Raw genomic sequence first — 13,439 nt, 5'->3', positions numbered from 1 at the left:
CCAGGCTCGTGAACTGCAAGAGCCAGGGACTCCAATAGCACAGAGCCCGGAAATCGGCACGCAGTCAGGGCGCGCCTGCAGGCACAGGAAGTGACGCAGAGCTTATGCCTCAGGCTTAGGCTCAGGCTTCAGTGGTAGCAGCTGCGTGCCTGCCTCCTCGATATTCCTGAAGGATGGAGCCTGGAAGTTTTTTTTTTTCTTTCTTTCTTTCTTTCTAAATTTCCCGCCTTTTCCCTCTGTGTTGGTCATTTGCTGTTGTTATTTTTGGCATGTTTTATAATTTTCAGTCGGTTTTCAGAATATAGATGGCATACTGTACATTCTCTATATGATGTTCCCACAAAAGTGTTGCTTTTGTTTTTTAGTTATAAAGCACTTCAGTGAATGACTTTGATCCAGTTGAGACTTAGTTTTAAGCTTTGTCATACATGAGCTTTTTAATTTGTTACTTACAGGATGTGACATCTTAAAAAGTAGCTTTGCCCGAGTCGGGTGCGGTGGCTCACGTCTGTAATCCCAGCACTTTGGGAGGCCGAGGTGGGTGGATCACGAGGTCAGGAGTTCGAGACCAGCCTGGTCAACATGGTGAAATCCCATCTCTACCAAAAATACAAAAATTAGCTGGGCATTGTGGCGCGTGCCTGTAATCCCAGCTACTCAGGAGGTTGAGGCAGGAGAACTACCTGAACCTCCGGGAGGCGGAGGTTGCAGTGAGCCGAGATCACGCCATTGCACTCCAGCCTGGGCAACAAGAGTGAAACTCTGACTCAAAAAAAAAAAAAAAAAAAAAAAGAAAATTTAAAAAAGTAGTTCTACGCAAGTCCTAGACCTGAGTTTAGCACGCTCCCTCTGGATTTCATTTTAATCTTTAACTCCTCAGTGCTGTTCAACTGCTGAAATCTGTGCTCAGCACTCCAGCTTTCTGTTTGCTGTTTCCTAGTATGTATCTTGAAGGCTTGCCTTACACATGCACAAGTCAGAAATTTACCCACAATTTGAGGGAAACTAGAGTGCAGATCTGCAGACACTCTCTTAGCTTCCTGTCTTTTTCAATAGTTTGCTCCTCAAATCAGAGTTCCTTTGGCATCCTGAAACACCAGACTTTGTCTCCTCTGGTGTGTGAGACTCCTGCTTTCTTCTTGCGCTCCTTTCGCCTTCACCACAACTTGGAAAATGCCCCCAGGAAAATTCCGAGGTGAATGTTGAATACATCTTGTGTGCTTCCCTTTCTCAAGGATTCTAGCTGCTCAATATTACTTGCACTGGCTCTCCAATGCTTTCAGAGGATTGTTTTCTAGATATATGTTTTTCCAATTTTTAAACTTATTTTTGGTAGAAGATTTAGTTAAATGTAAGCTACACAGTTGACTCCAGGGGCCAACATTTTATTCAGTGAATTTTAATTTGAACAGTTTTATCATTTCTAAATGTTATTTAAATTTTTTTTGATGTGTACCCAATCATTTTTAAATCCTTTTGTTGCATGTTCCCTTAGTCTTCCTTTAAACAGTTTATGTTTATCTATCTATATTTACGTTTGGATTCAAATAATTCCAAAAATTCTCTCTCTCTCTCTCTTTGTGTTTTTTTTTCTTTGTATGCTTGTGATTTCTAATATTAACCACAGATAACTTGATGATAACTTGATGTCATTTATGGGAGTTTTAAATTTGAGAATCTTTCATTTTTAGGAAATTTGTAAACAATGGATTATATGCATTTTTTCCTTATTTATTCTAGGTCTAGGTTTTAGGTAAGAGGGCCTTTGAGAGTTTCCAGCCTGACAATATATACTGCTTGAAACAGAAAGTTATACATTTTAATTTTGAATTGTGCTCTTCATGGAAAACTTGAAAAGAAATAAAAATGTTTCGTGATGAACTTTTGTTCACCAAGCCTCTCAGACACTTATATGTTTGGCTGCAGAAATTCCAAACTCAACTTATTAAACTTTTTTATTTCACAAAGCTATATATTTTAGAAAGAAATCTATCCACCTGTTAGTTGAAATTCAATTAATTGTAAAGCATTTTTTTCTTATTTAACAAAAAGAAGAATGTCTTTTTTTTCCATGATTCAATAATAGAATAAGTGAAAATAATCTTTGGGTCAGTTTGAAACTTATGACAGATTGGTAAGTGAATTATTTATCAATGAAAATGAATTATCTATAAAACTACCGAAAGCAGTCCAATACTGTCACTTGGTAGACAAATTTAGTATGATTAGAATGGACATATTTGAGGTATGTAGGCATGATCTACTTAATTATATTGAGACAGATAGAATGGGAAGAATTGAGAGCTGAAACTAGACATTTCTGCTCAGTTTGGGCAGGTTCTCAGGGTGGTAGATGAGGAAGAAGGTGGAGAACAGGATAGAGATGAAATTTTGAGAAGGGAGTCCAGCCTTAGAAGGTAGGATCCTATAAGTCCCTTGACTGCTAGACCATTGTATATCATTTTAACTGCTACTTCCAAAGTGATTTCACAACGCCTATCACATGGTAGTTGCTCCAAAAATATTTTAAATGAAAAAATAAAAGCATAATAGAGGAGTCTAAGGATATGGCAACAAATACTTCAGTCTCTAATAAGCGATTACAGGTTTCTCCATAATAAGGAGATACCTGTCAGGAGAACTGACTAAATCCATCCAATAATTGGGTGACCTCTCCCTTGATCAAAGTATAAATGGGCGTGACCAACTCTGAATCTCATTTTGACCGTAAGAAATGAATATTTCTAAGGTCTGTTTTTCCCCACCTGATAATAACAAAGCTGACTTTTTTTTTGATATTGTAAGGGCTTGCATGTATTAATTCATCTAATCCTCACACCAGCTCTATGAGATGGATGCCGTTATTAAGAAAAGTAAAACAAGTATTCAATTATGATACCTCCCTATTTCAATTATATTGCTATGAATCACCTCACTATAGCCTCATATAGGTTACCATAGACTAGTTCTAAATTTCAAATGCAAAAATGGGCAAAGATTTGAATCCAAAGTAGCATGCAGAATATATTCCTAATTATCTTTTAAGTCTTTTGTTAAGTATAAAAAGGAGACAGTGAAGCAAATTCTGGATAATTTGCTGCATTAGTAACTTAATAATACAACTGTTTCTTGAACCTGAAATCATGTATTGATCAATGAATCTTACCAACAGTGTCTTACATCTCTTTAGAGAGTGCCTAACCATTAGTATCATCCTTGCAAAAAAAGAGAAAATAATGAATGAGCAATTACATCTTAGAATGTATCAAGCACTGTGCTAAGTGCTTTACATATAACATGCAATTTGATTATTAGAACCATTCTGTGTACTAGATATAATGATCTTAGCTTTTCAGATGAGGAAACTAAGCTAAATTAATTATCTTGCCAAAAGCACCTACCTGAGATAGGAATCTTTTTGTTCACAAATTCGTTAACTCAGGTAAATGCAGATTAATTGTCATAAATTATATTGTCTGGTTATTTCTCTAAGCAATTAGTGCAAAGATAAAACAAGGAGTTGCCTCTGAACTGATGATTACCTCAGTCAAGGGTGGCTTCATTCCCCAAAGAACTGCAATATAATATGCATTCTTAACCAAAGCACTGGTCATTTCCTGTGGAAAAATAATTGGAGTGTGTTATATTTAGAGAACGACATGTTCATTCTTATAAAAATATTCAATTTTTTTTCTCTGTGTTATACTCCTTGGTATCTTTTCATCTTTTTGTTTCAGAACCCATTCCAAGCTTCTAACCAAAAGCTTTTAGGCTTATAATTTTTGGCTATGCTACATGTTACATGACCATGGGAACCCGATGACTGCCCTTTGGAAAACAGTGTGATTTTACTATAAAAGGAGTCTTTATGGATTCATAACTGGTGATGGGCTGTCAAGGATTGATTTTTCTCTGGCACTTTTCCTTAGGCAGTCCCTCCACACCCAGCCATGAGTGCTCCTGGTTTTCATTCCATGGGCTGTGAACTGTAGTCTCTCTCAAATTCCTTCTTTTTCCAGTTTCTACATGCTGTGAACTTGCTTTGAGAAGGAGCTTGAATCTATGGCACTGAGTAGGTGAGAGTGGGTGGCTGGGCAGGGTATGTGATGTTAACACATTCTGTGTTTTTGATCCAAAGGATAAAATATCAGGAAGGAAATGGAACTCTCATAAAGACAGGAAAAAGAATAGAATAACCTTAGATAAACTGCAAATATTGTTTTGAATCGTCTCCCAACTTTTTGCTTTTCTGTCCACCTTCTTTTGGCATCTTACTGTCTTCCTCCTGGCCTGCCCCATTCGTTTTGGGGCTTCTCACTAGGGCAGTCACCTGGAGGGCTTGTTTCAATATCTGTATTGAAACAAGACTCTCCTCCAGTTTCCGATTCCGTAGGTCTTAGGTGGGGTTCGAGGATTTTCATTTCTAACAAATTTCTAGGTGAAGCTGATGCTGCGGGTCCAGGGTCACACTTTGAGAACCACTGGCCTTGGGATGTGTTTTACCATCTTAATATGTTCATTCATTCATGCACTTGTTAATTCAGTTAATGTCCAGGCAGTGCCTTACACATTGTGTACTCCCCACAGAATCCAGCTTTAGTGACAAGTGTTGAGTAGGTCTTCAATAAATTTTAAACTGTTGTGCAACGTACATTTCTCCAAGTCTCACTAGCCCATGGCTACCTAGCATTCTTTGGCAGGAGTGACTTGAACTGTACTGACTTTTACCCTCCTGCGTAAAACAAGACCTCCAGCACCTCTCCGAAAAGCACTTATTGTGTCTTAGGGATGCTTAGTCTTGTAGTTCATAGGCTTATAACCCAGGTAGTTCTGGTTACCACACACAAGCCTCTCTCATGGATGTTTTCTCTCTGTGCAGCTACTTATGGGCAACTTACTGCTTCACCTGCTGCTGTTGCTGCCTTCTACGGCAACCCTGAAGTCCACACCATGGGAGCTACCCACCAGTGCTCCAGAAGTTGCAATACCTGAGAGGTAATGGAAAGGATGAGATGCTCCCTGACCCTGCATCATATTTCTTCACCTTGCAAGCCAATGGCTGCTGATGCATTGATATTGCACAGAATAATATATGAAAATATCTCCATCAGTGCCTTCCTGTAGTTCTTCTTTTCTGGTGCTTGAATCCACAGTGCTGGGGAGGTGGGAGTGGGTGAATGGGTAGAGTATGTAACATTAACCCAGTCTGTCTTTTCCAATCCAGTTTCACTATCAATTCTTAAAACTTGGGTATGTAGTTACATACCCCAACATTGTATCAGATAGGCTACATATGTCAGAATCACAGTAGGTGATCCAACTCAGTTCCAAAACTACCAGATACAAATGAATAAACGATTCCAAATTTCTCTCTACATTCTTCTCCTGCAGTTTAAGGTGTTTACTTATAATCCCAATGCATTTCTAATGTTCCAAATTTAATCTAGTGAAGCCAGGGGCCTTTCCTTTCTTTAAATGTACTCTGTAGATTTTTTTCTTTTACATAAACTATACCTTAGGTGAGGAGAGAAAAAATAATCTGTTGGTCTGCACTAGTTTCCTGCAAAGAGCCCAAGGGTTGAGACAGTTTTATCCAATCTTTACTCCTTTACAAAGACAGAAAACTACTGCTGCGTGAGTTGTTCTGTCTCTGCCAAGAATGACCTAGAGCCAGTGTGTCTGTCCTGGTTTCTCCTCTGTGTGTGTGCCCTGGGGACAGAGATGGAGCAGAGTATCAGGACCTTGAGTGCCCATTTCTGAAACAGAGAAGCTTAGTTGTCTAGATTGTGTGGGGGCTTTTTGAAGAAACCCAGGGCAACCTCCAATTTTCCTAATTCTTACTTTATTCCATGATGACTCTATGAATTATCAGGTTTTAGAACTATAAAACAAATGGAAATTATTCTAACCTGCATGAATTATCTAATTATTAAGAAGTGAAATAATAACTTTGTACATGTCTATTATTTCAAATAGATGCCAAATTGGCTGTCATATGTTTTATCTGTTTACCATATCAGAGTATGTTCATGCAGACATCGCCCAGTTTCTGGTCATGTGGCAGAACCATTCTAACACAGACACAACATCAAATCATGGAATAAACGTTCCTAGGGAAATGAGGCAAATGCATTATTGCAGGAGATTTCCATACCAGGAAAATGGAGGAAAGTGCATGGTATAATAGTAGACAGAGGAGAGAATACCTAATACAATACAATGCCAGGCATTTTATCTGCTGGAAATATGCCTATTTGGTGTTCTCTGGGTCATATATGAGTGATTAGGCTATGGCACATAGTGTTACTTCATAGATTTGTAATACCAGCTCTGAGGAGACAGGTGATTTTCTCCAAAAGCACTTCTCCTACTGCATATAGATGTACTAGTTTAGGTCAACAGGAATGATGTCCTTAGGGGTGAGCAATCAACTGTCAGATAAAAAGTGCACATATTTCTATAAAATATGACACAATCAGTATAACTTCTTTTGCATACTGGTCAAAAGACAGATAGAGTATAGACTACTATTTAACACTTTCATGACAAAACTTCAAAGATTATAAAGTTGAAAGTTTTTCAGCGGCAGGCAGGGCAGCTTGGTGCTGTCCAGGCCTGGTGTTGGAATGGATAGCAAAGATATTAGCAAATTCCATACAATAAGTAGGGCAAAGGTTGTACCCAGGAACCTATGCTAATGCCGCGATTATAATCATAGTAGGGTTATGGTTCCTAGAAATCAGGAATATGAGGAGCAAGGGATAGGGTCCCCCAGTGGAAGAGTCTGGGCAGCACTGAACCAGGAACAAGGTGTCCATCTGCAGGTCGGCAATCTGTGCAACAAGCCTGGGTCAACAACGGCAAAGAAAAACTCAGTACTTAGCTTTTCAGTGATTGGAGTCCTTATATATTGTCCTTCACTTTCCCAAGGGCTCTCAGGAGATGGGCAAGTTGCCACACAGTCACAGCAAGTGACACACCTGACAGAAGTGGGAGAAATGAGAGTGCTGTGGGTGGAAGAATGAGGCCCGATTCACTATCTAATCTGGTCCAGGAGGTGTCCCAGACTGAAGGCAAATAGCCTTCATCAAACTAGGATCTTACTATTGGAAGCCTTGAAGGATTTACAGATTACTTCATTGCCAGTGAAACCTAAGACATCATTTAATTGTAAAAAGGTGTTAATTTGCTTCTAGAACTAAGTATTTAACTCATAATACAGTGAATTATAACTCTGCACATTAGAAGCTTTTAAAACTGTGGATTCCTGGGCCCTACTTTAGATCATTTAGAGTCTCTGGGAAGATGGATGGGGCCTAGACACTCATATATTTTTAAAATTTTCAGGGTTTTTTGCTGTTCTTTAATATTTAAACTTAATTTTTAAATGACTGAAAAAATATGCATTTTTTAATTGTAAACAAATTATTTGTCCTACTCTCCTTCTTTATAGATTTATAACATATATACAAGGTATAAAGAATATAAAATAAATAACTATTTATCTACCACCTTTCCAATTTGATTGAAGGATAAGACATATATAAATATGGAAAAGTACAGAAATCACAAATGTATAGTCAATGTGCTATCTCAAAATAAACATACTTAGGTAAATCTCATCTAAACGAAGAAACAGAACATTCCCACAATCCTGCTCTACTCATGTTTTCTCTCCATCACCATCCTTGCCCCTCCAAAAAGATATGGAAAGGTCCCCAGGTAATTCTAATGGGCTCTACCATTATCTCACTGTCTACTTTTTCACTTTATTTCTCTCATTATGTTTAAGAAGAGAAAATACTTTAGGCACGAGAATTATTAGTCTCTCTGATCTAATCTAATAATAATAACGAATGCTTTGAGTTCTATATGTGCACGCACAGATTATATTGTAAGTTATAAATGAATGTTATATTGTGGCAACAAATTTTCAAACTAACACTCGTTCAAGGAATTTAGCTTTATTTTTCTAAAACCAAATTAAACTTCTCCGTGTCCCGTGCTACCTGAGGGCAAAAAACACCTTTCCATTCGGTTTCAACAGAGACCATGAGCAATTGATGGCAATTGCTTCCACATTCCAAAATGAGGTATGGATCCACTGTGCTGAGGGAAGTGGTTTGCTGCATTGGGAAGTCTGAGGTTACTGGAGCAAATCATGGTGACCATGTCCATTGGATCACTTGTGGGGCAGTACACAGAGGTCCAAGTTAGAAAACCAGCCTGCGAGTCAGCCTAAATGCTGCCTAAGAGAACAGCCTGGAGAGTTGAGGTGATCTCAGCAGAACAGGGGGCTACCAAGTTCCAAGGGACTGAGGGGCCATCGACAGCCAGCTAGAGAGATGCTTTGATAGTGGTGTCTTTGAAGTGACTACAAGATGCTCATCGCAGAGTCAGCTTTACATACCTGCCAAACCTGGAGAGCTTATAAGTCAATTCGCAGCATTATGAATGGAGTAGCAAAACCATTTCTGCCATTATTGCTTCTCTCTCTCCACTACCTTGGAACAGCCAGAGCCAGGCTCAAAGTAAGGTGAGTGGCTGGGTGAGTGGTTAAGGAACAAGAACTCTAGGCAGGAACAAAAAAGAATCTACGATGGATCTCCTCTGTCCCTTTTCAGTAGATTTTGGTTATGCTTTTTGAGGGACTGCTATCTTCTGGAGAAATTCTGGAAATTTGAAAGAAATTTTTTTAAAAATTTACTATGATATAGAATCAAACATATTAATTAGTTTATGTATATTATATGTCTGTATGTCTATGGCTAACAACTGGAGAACTTTTAAAAAAATTTACGTATTACTGGAAAAGTCATGGGGCCTGCCTGAGTTTCCGTTTAAGAAAGTTGAAAAGAGATATCGGGCCACAGAAGAGGTTTCAATGGGCAGTAGAGGGGGGCAATCACTAAAATTGTGTTCTGATTATATCTGACAAGCCCCGTTTATCCAGTGTATTGGTTACATCAATATCTTGACTACAAATAATTCAGTGTGCTTGTCCTCAATTCTACCGTGATAGCTTTGCTGTGGTGCAATGGTGACTATGTGTCAAGGCCTGGGCCGAGGAGACAGGCTTCCGAGCAGTTTAACGAGGCATCATGGTATTTCAAATGATCATTCCAAGGCTGCTATCTCATTCAATCATCACAAGAAACCGATGGAGTGAGTGGTATTATTTTTCTTCTCTTACACATGAGGGAAACTGAGGCAGGGTAAAATGACTTGCCACAGGGGACCACACGTAAGAGTTAAATGAGAAGAATTTAAAGCCAGGCTTCCTCCCTCTTCAGCCCATTTTCTGAATATCATAGTTCAGAGTAGAGAGTGGAGCCTCCACTAATCCCTATTGTGGCTATAGCAGGGGACAGTGTATTGTTCTTTTTCTAGGAGACATTTTTGGAGTGGGGTAGGAAGGTAGTCAACCAGATTTACCAACTCACACAACTCGCAATATCTCCTAGACATTTCTCCATGAAAAAAGTAGCTCTAAAAACAGCTGGAGGAGACTTCTGGTTATTATAACTGGCCTCTGCCAAAGGCTTACTTTTAATTTTTATAGATCCAAGTCAGTTGTTCCTTTAACTGTGAAAATAATAAGATGATTATAAAATGCAGCTTTGATATGGTTTTCCTGCAAGAAGTTCACATTTTCTATATAGAAAATAATTCTGTGTGTATGAAAGTATGTGCCTTAAGAGTTTTTGAGTGCAAATAAAATTGCTTTGAGGCCTGAATTCTCAGAAAGTTTAGCCAAAATACCCAGGTACTTCCAGGCTACTATCAATATTGGGATTGCTCCTTCTCATTCCTCCATGTGGCAGGACTTTTAAAGAGGAAAAAAGGACTGAGTTTAGAGTGCTAAAATAACAGCCTGATTATAATTTTCGTCAATTTACCACTTGGACGTTTATTCTCTCCTTCCATATATATTCCAACTCCTTGCTCTTTTTGCATTGTAAAATATAGTATTTTTAGGAATATACACCATATGCTAATCTTTTACCCACTCTTCAGTATCACAACTTTCTTTCTCTGTGGGGAGGAAAAATCCCTGTTCCCTTTCTGTCTTCTTGCCTTTTGATTCTATTTGTCATAGTCTAATTGAGACCCCGAGGTCATCAGCCCCTGCCTTTGTGCTAGGACACGCAAACCACCCAGGCCAATCCCTTACCTGTTTTTTTTAAAAACCTCCAATCAGAGAGAATCCATGACTTCTTTTTGTGAACTGTTGCACTGTGCAACTGCACACTATAAATGTCTTTCCTTATCTATGTGCACTCTTATCTCACTGTTCTATTTTTTCCCCCTCATTTATATTAACTCTTTCTTACCTTTTTTTCCTGAACTTCTAGGCCTTCTCTTTCCAGAACTGGTGGAAGACAAATGAAACGGCCAAGATGGTAAGGTGAGTAGTTCCTGGGAACGCTTGTGCTCTAACCCCAAGTTATGCGGGATGGACACTCGAGGGGCGATGGCATTCCTCATTTTACAAGTTCTTCCCTTGGCTGCGGCTGCTCCACCAAGATAGCAAACACTCTCGATCTTTTGAACTTCATGAGACTGACATTTCTGAGTCTGTTTTGCAAACACGACACTAGAGGGCTCCCAGGGGTTAAAAATAAGTGGAAAGTTATTTGAATGAAAACTGATTCTCTACGGCATTTCTTTTTTCCGAATTTAAAATTAATGTTTATTTTGTTAACTATTGTTTTTAAAAGCCTTATATCTCTTAAAACCATGCAGCAGTCAGTTTCCAAGTTTTGCTTTGCAATCAGTAGTTTTCAAGGGAGCTTTTAAAGCTGAACTGAAATGTTTGAAATGTGGAACACTCTTGACCATGAAATATGTTCTACTTACATGCCTCAGCCTTTAAAAGTTCTTTGCATTAGAGTCAAGGATTACATTCTTCCTGGAGCCAAGCATGGGGCCAGCTGTGTAAGTAAGGTTGCTTACGAGTTTCTTCTTTTTCTTTTTAATAGTGAAAAAACAGAACTAGAGATGCTTTTATTTTCTTTCAGCTGACTTCGGTGGAAAGAAAAGAAATAAAAAGCAGTCAGAGTTGTGTTGTGTTGTGTGTGTGTGTGTATGTGTAAGAGAGAAAGAGAGAGAGAGAAACAGAATAAATGCAACTGTTTCCAACATATATGGACATTTACGGCTTTGTATTATACTAACAATGTAAGCTAATGGAACATATTATTAATACGAAGAAAAATTTGTACCATTAGAGTAAGAGAATATGTTTCTAAATTTTATTGTTAATACTTGCTGCTTGTACTTGGTTAATTCAGGACTTTAAAAAGTAAATATGGTATAGTTATAGAGTTTTTAAAAATCACCTATTACTTGTCTTAAGTTCTTTCTGAATTTCAAAAAGGAAAAGCCCAGGTTTGTCACATTTTAATGCTTTTGCTTCAGAGTCAACTTAAATGACTCTAGGTACAAGTTATAAAACACTCTTGGATTTTTTGTGTCTTGTTTTCACTACTTTAAAGTGACTGTCAAATCTATACATCTATCTTGTTTCCATGGTTTTAACTTTTATTTTTAAAAACATTTAGTGGTGATATTTATGAAAGGAAATGATGACTTTTTTTCTTTACTCTTGTAGAGGAACTTAAATGGTTTGAGATTGTGACTCAGTTAACTCTGTATCCATTCATTCCCAGAAACCAGCCACATTTCTCCTTGGGGAGACTGATAGTTTAAAAGGTTTGTTGTGTCTGAAACATTCCCAGCTTCATTACCAACCCTTTCCTTCCACCTCTACCCACTGGAGACCATTTATGTCCCGAAGCGGACGCGACAGCTGAAGTCAGGAAACCATGCATTACATTAGCAGGAGCCAACTGCAGACTTTAAACTCCGTTCAACATGTGGATGCGGCAGAGAAATGACCTGTCCAGACAAGCCGGGGCAGCTCATAAACTGGTTCATCTGCTCCCTGTGCGTCCCGCGGGTGTGTAAACTCTGGAGCAGCCGACGTCCAAGGACCCGGAGAAACCTTCTCCTGGGCACTGCCTGTGCCATCTACCTGGGTTTCCTGGTGAGCCAGGTGGGGAGGGCCTCTCTCCAGCACGGACAGGTGGCTGAGAAGGGGCCACATCGCAGCCGCGACACCGCCGAGTCATCCTTCCCTGAGATACCCCTGGATGGTACCCTGGCGCCTCCAGAGTCCCAGGGCAATGGGTCCACTCTGCAGCCCAATGTGGTGTACATTACCCTACGCTCCAAGCGCAGCAAGCCGGCCAATATCCGTGGCACCGTGAAGCCCAAACGCAGGAAAAAGCATGCAGTGGCATCGGCTGCCCTAGGGCAGGAGGCTTTGGTCGGACCATCCCTTCAGCCGCAGGAAGCTGCAAGGGCAGCTGATGCTGTAGCACCTGGGTACGCTCAGGGAGCAAACCTGGCTAAGATGGGAGAACGACCCTGGAGGTTGGTGCGGGGTCCAGGAGTGCGAGCCGGGGGCCCAGACTTCCTGCAGCCCAGCTCCAGGGAAAGCAACATTAGGATCTACAGCGAGAGCGCCCCCTCCTGGCTGAGCAAAGATGACATCCGAAGAATGCGACTCTTGGCGGACAGCACAGTGGCAGGGCTCCGGCCAGTGTCCTCTAAGAGCGGAGCCCGTTTGCTGGTGCTGGAGGGGGGCGCACCTGGCGCTGTGCTCCGCTGCGGCCCTAGCCCCTGTGGGCTTCTCAAGCAGCCCTTGGACATGAGTGAGGTGTTCGCCTTCCACCTAGACAGGATCTTGGGGCTCAACAGGACCCTGCCGTCTGTGAGCAGGAAAGCAGAGTTCATCCAAGGTAACAGATTCACATGCTTCGTTATTTGCAGCTGTTGGGGATTCGGGTTCATTTTCTCTTTTCCCTTACTGTCTTTTTCTAAATGATTTTTCTCCACCCACGGTTCACATTTGGACAGCAGCAGCAGCAGCAGCCGCAGCAGCCTGTCTTTCCATGCGCTTGGCATTCTTTATTTTCCCAGCCTGGGAGGATATGAGAGTTCCAGGGAAAATGCTGTATTGGACATACAAGAGTAAGCCCATACTGTATAATCTTGGCTCTCCATTTCCCTCGCTGCACTTCCCAGTGGTTTATTAAATCTAATTAAAGCCAACGGCAATTTGCATGATGAGGAGAGGAAGCTAGGCTGGAGGCAAAGAACTTGCTGACAGTCAGGCATACTATTAAATAGGTTACTATGGGAGGAAGTAGAAGTTTTTAAAAGTAAGGGGGAAGCGAGTTATCGTTCTTGAGCAGATGGAATCTTCTTAAGGGGCGCAGAGCCTGACCATGTTAGGTTCAACCCCTTGATTTTTTTTCCAATGGATTTAACCCCTTTATTTAACAACAAAAAAAGAATGAGGCAAAAATTGGTAATTTGTTCAGTATGTATACTAACTAGCTGTGTGGTTTTATCAAGCCCCTGACTATGTT

General features: G+C 40.1%; 2 protein-coding genes across 13 annotated transcripts in view; one reads left to right on the top strand and one right to left on the bottom strand.

Moving 5' to 3' along the window:
- The window catches only part of TMEM144 (transmembrane protein 144), a 96,910-nt gene extending 86,345 nt beyond the window's left edge, over positions 1-10,565 (bottom strand). For 4 of the 9 annotated variants that reach the window (XM_045392994.2, XM_074041001.1, XM_074041004.1 and 1 more), the window contains exons 1-3: positions 10,335-10,565; positions 6,013-6,980; positions 3,543-3,617 (exon numbers count right to left, since the gene is read on the bottom strand). The gene's annotated coding sequence lies outside the window, so the exon portion shown is untranslated. Of the gene's footprint in view, positions 1-3,542; positions 3,618-6,012; positions 6,981-8,410; positions 8,673-10,174; positions 10,231-10,334 lie in introns of those variants that run through there. The other 5 variants (XM_015450971.4, XM_074041002.1, XM_045392992.2 and 2 more) reach the window with 4 other exon arrangements.
- Positions 10,566-10,903: 338 nt separating this feature from the next.
- Positions 10,904-13,439, top strand: part of GASK1B (golgi associated kinase 1B) — a 47,522-nt gene continuing 44,986 nt past the window's right edge. For 2 of the 4 annotated variants that reach the window (XM_074040998.1, XM_005556173.4), the window contains exons 1-2: positions 10,904-10,938; positions 11,673-12,806. In XM_074040998.1, coding sequence (XP_073897099.1) covers positions 11,897-12,806 — 910 coding nt within the window. In that variant the 5' untranslated portion in view covers positions 10,904-10,938; positions 11,673-11,896. Of the gene's footprint in view, positions 10,943-11,672; positions 12,807-13,439 lie in introns of all 4 variants that reach the window. The other 2 variants (XM_074040999.1, XM_045392991.2) reach the window with 1 other exon arrangement.

Source organism: Macaca fascicularis, chromosome 5, assembly GCF_037993035.2.
Source record: "Macaca fascicularis isolate 582-1 chromosome 5, T2T-MFA8v1.1".
NCBI classification, from domain to species: Eukaryota; Metazoa; Chordata; class Mammalia; order Primates; family Cercopithecidae; genus Macaca; species Macaca fascicularis.
The sequence above is the reverse complement of the archived record's forward strand: the minus strand, read 5'-3'. Positions and strand labels throughout refer to the sequence as shown.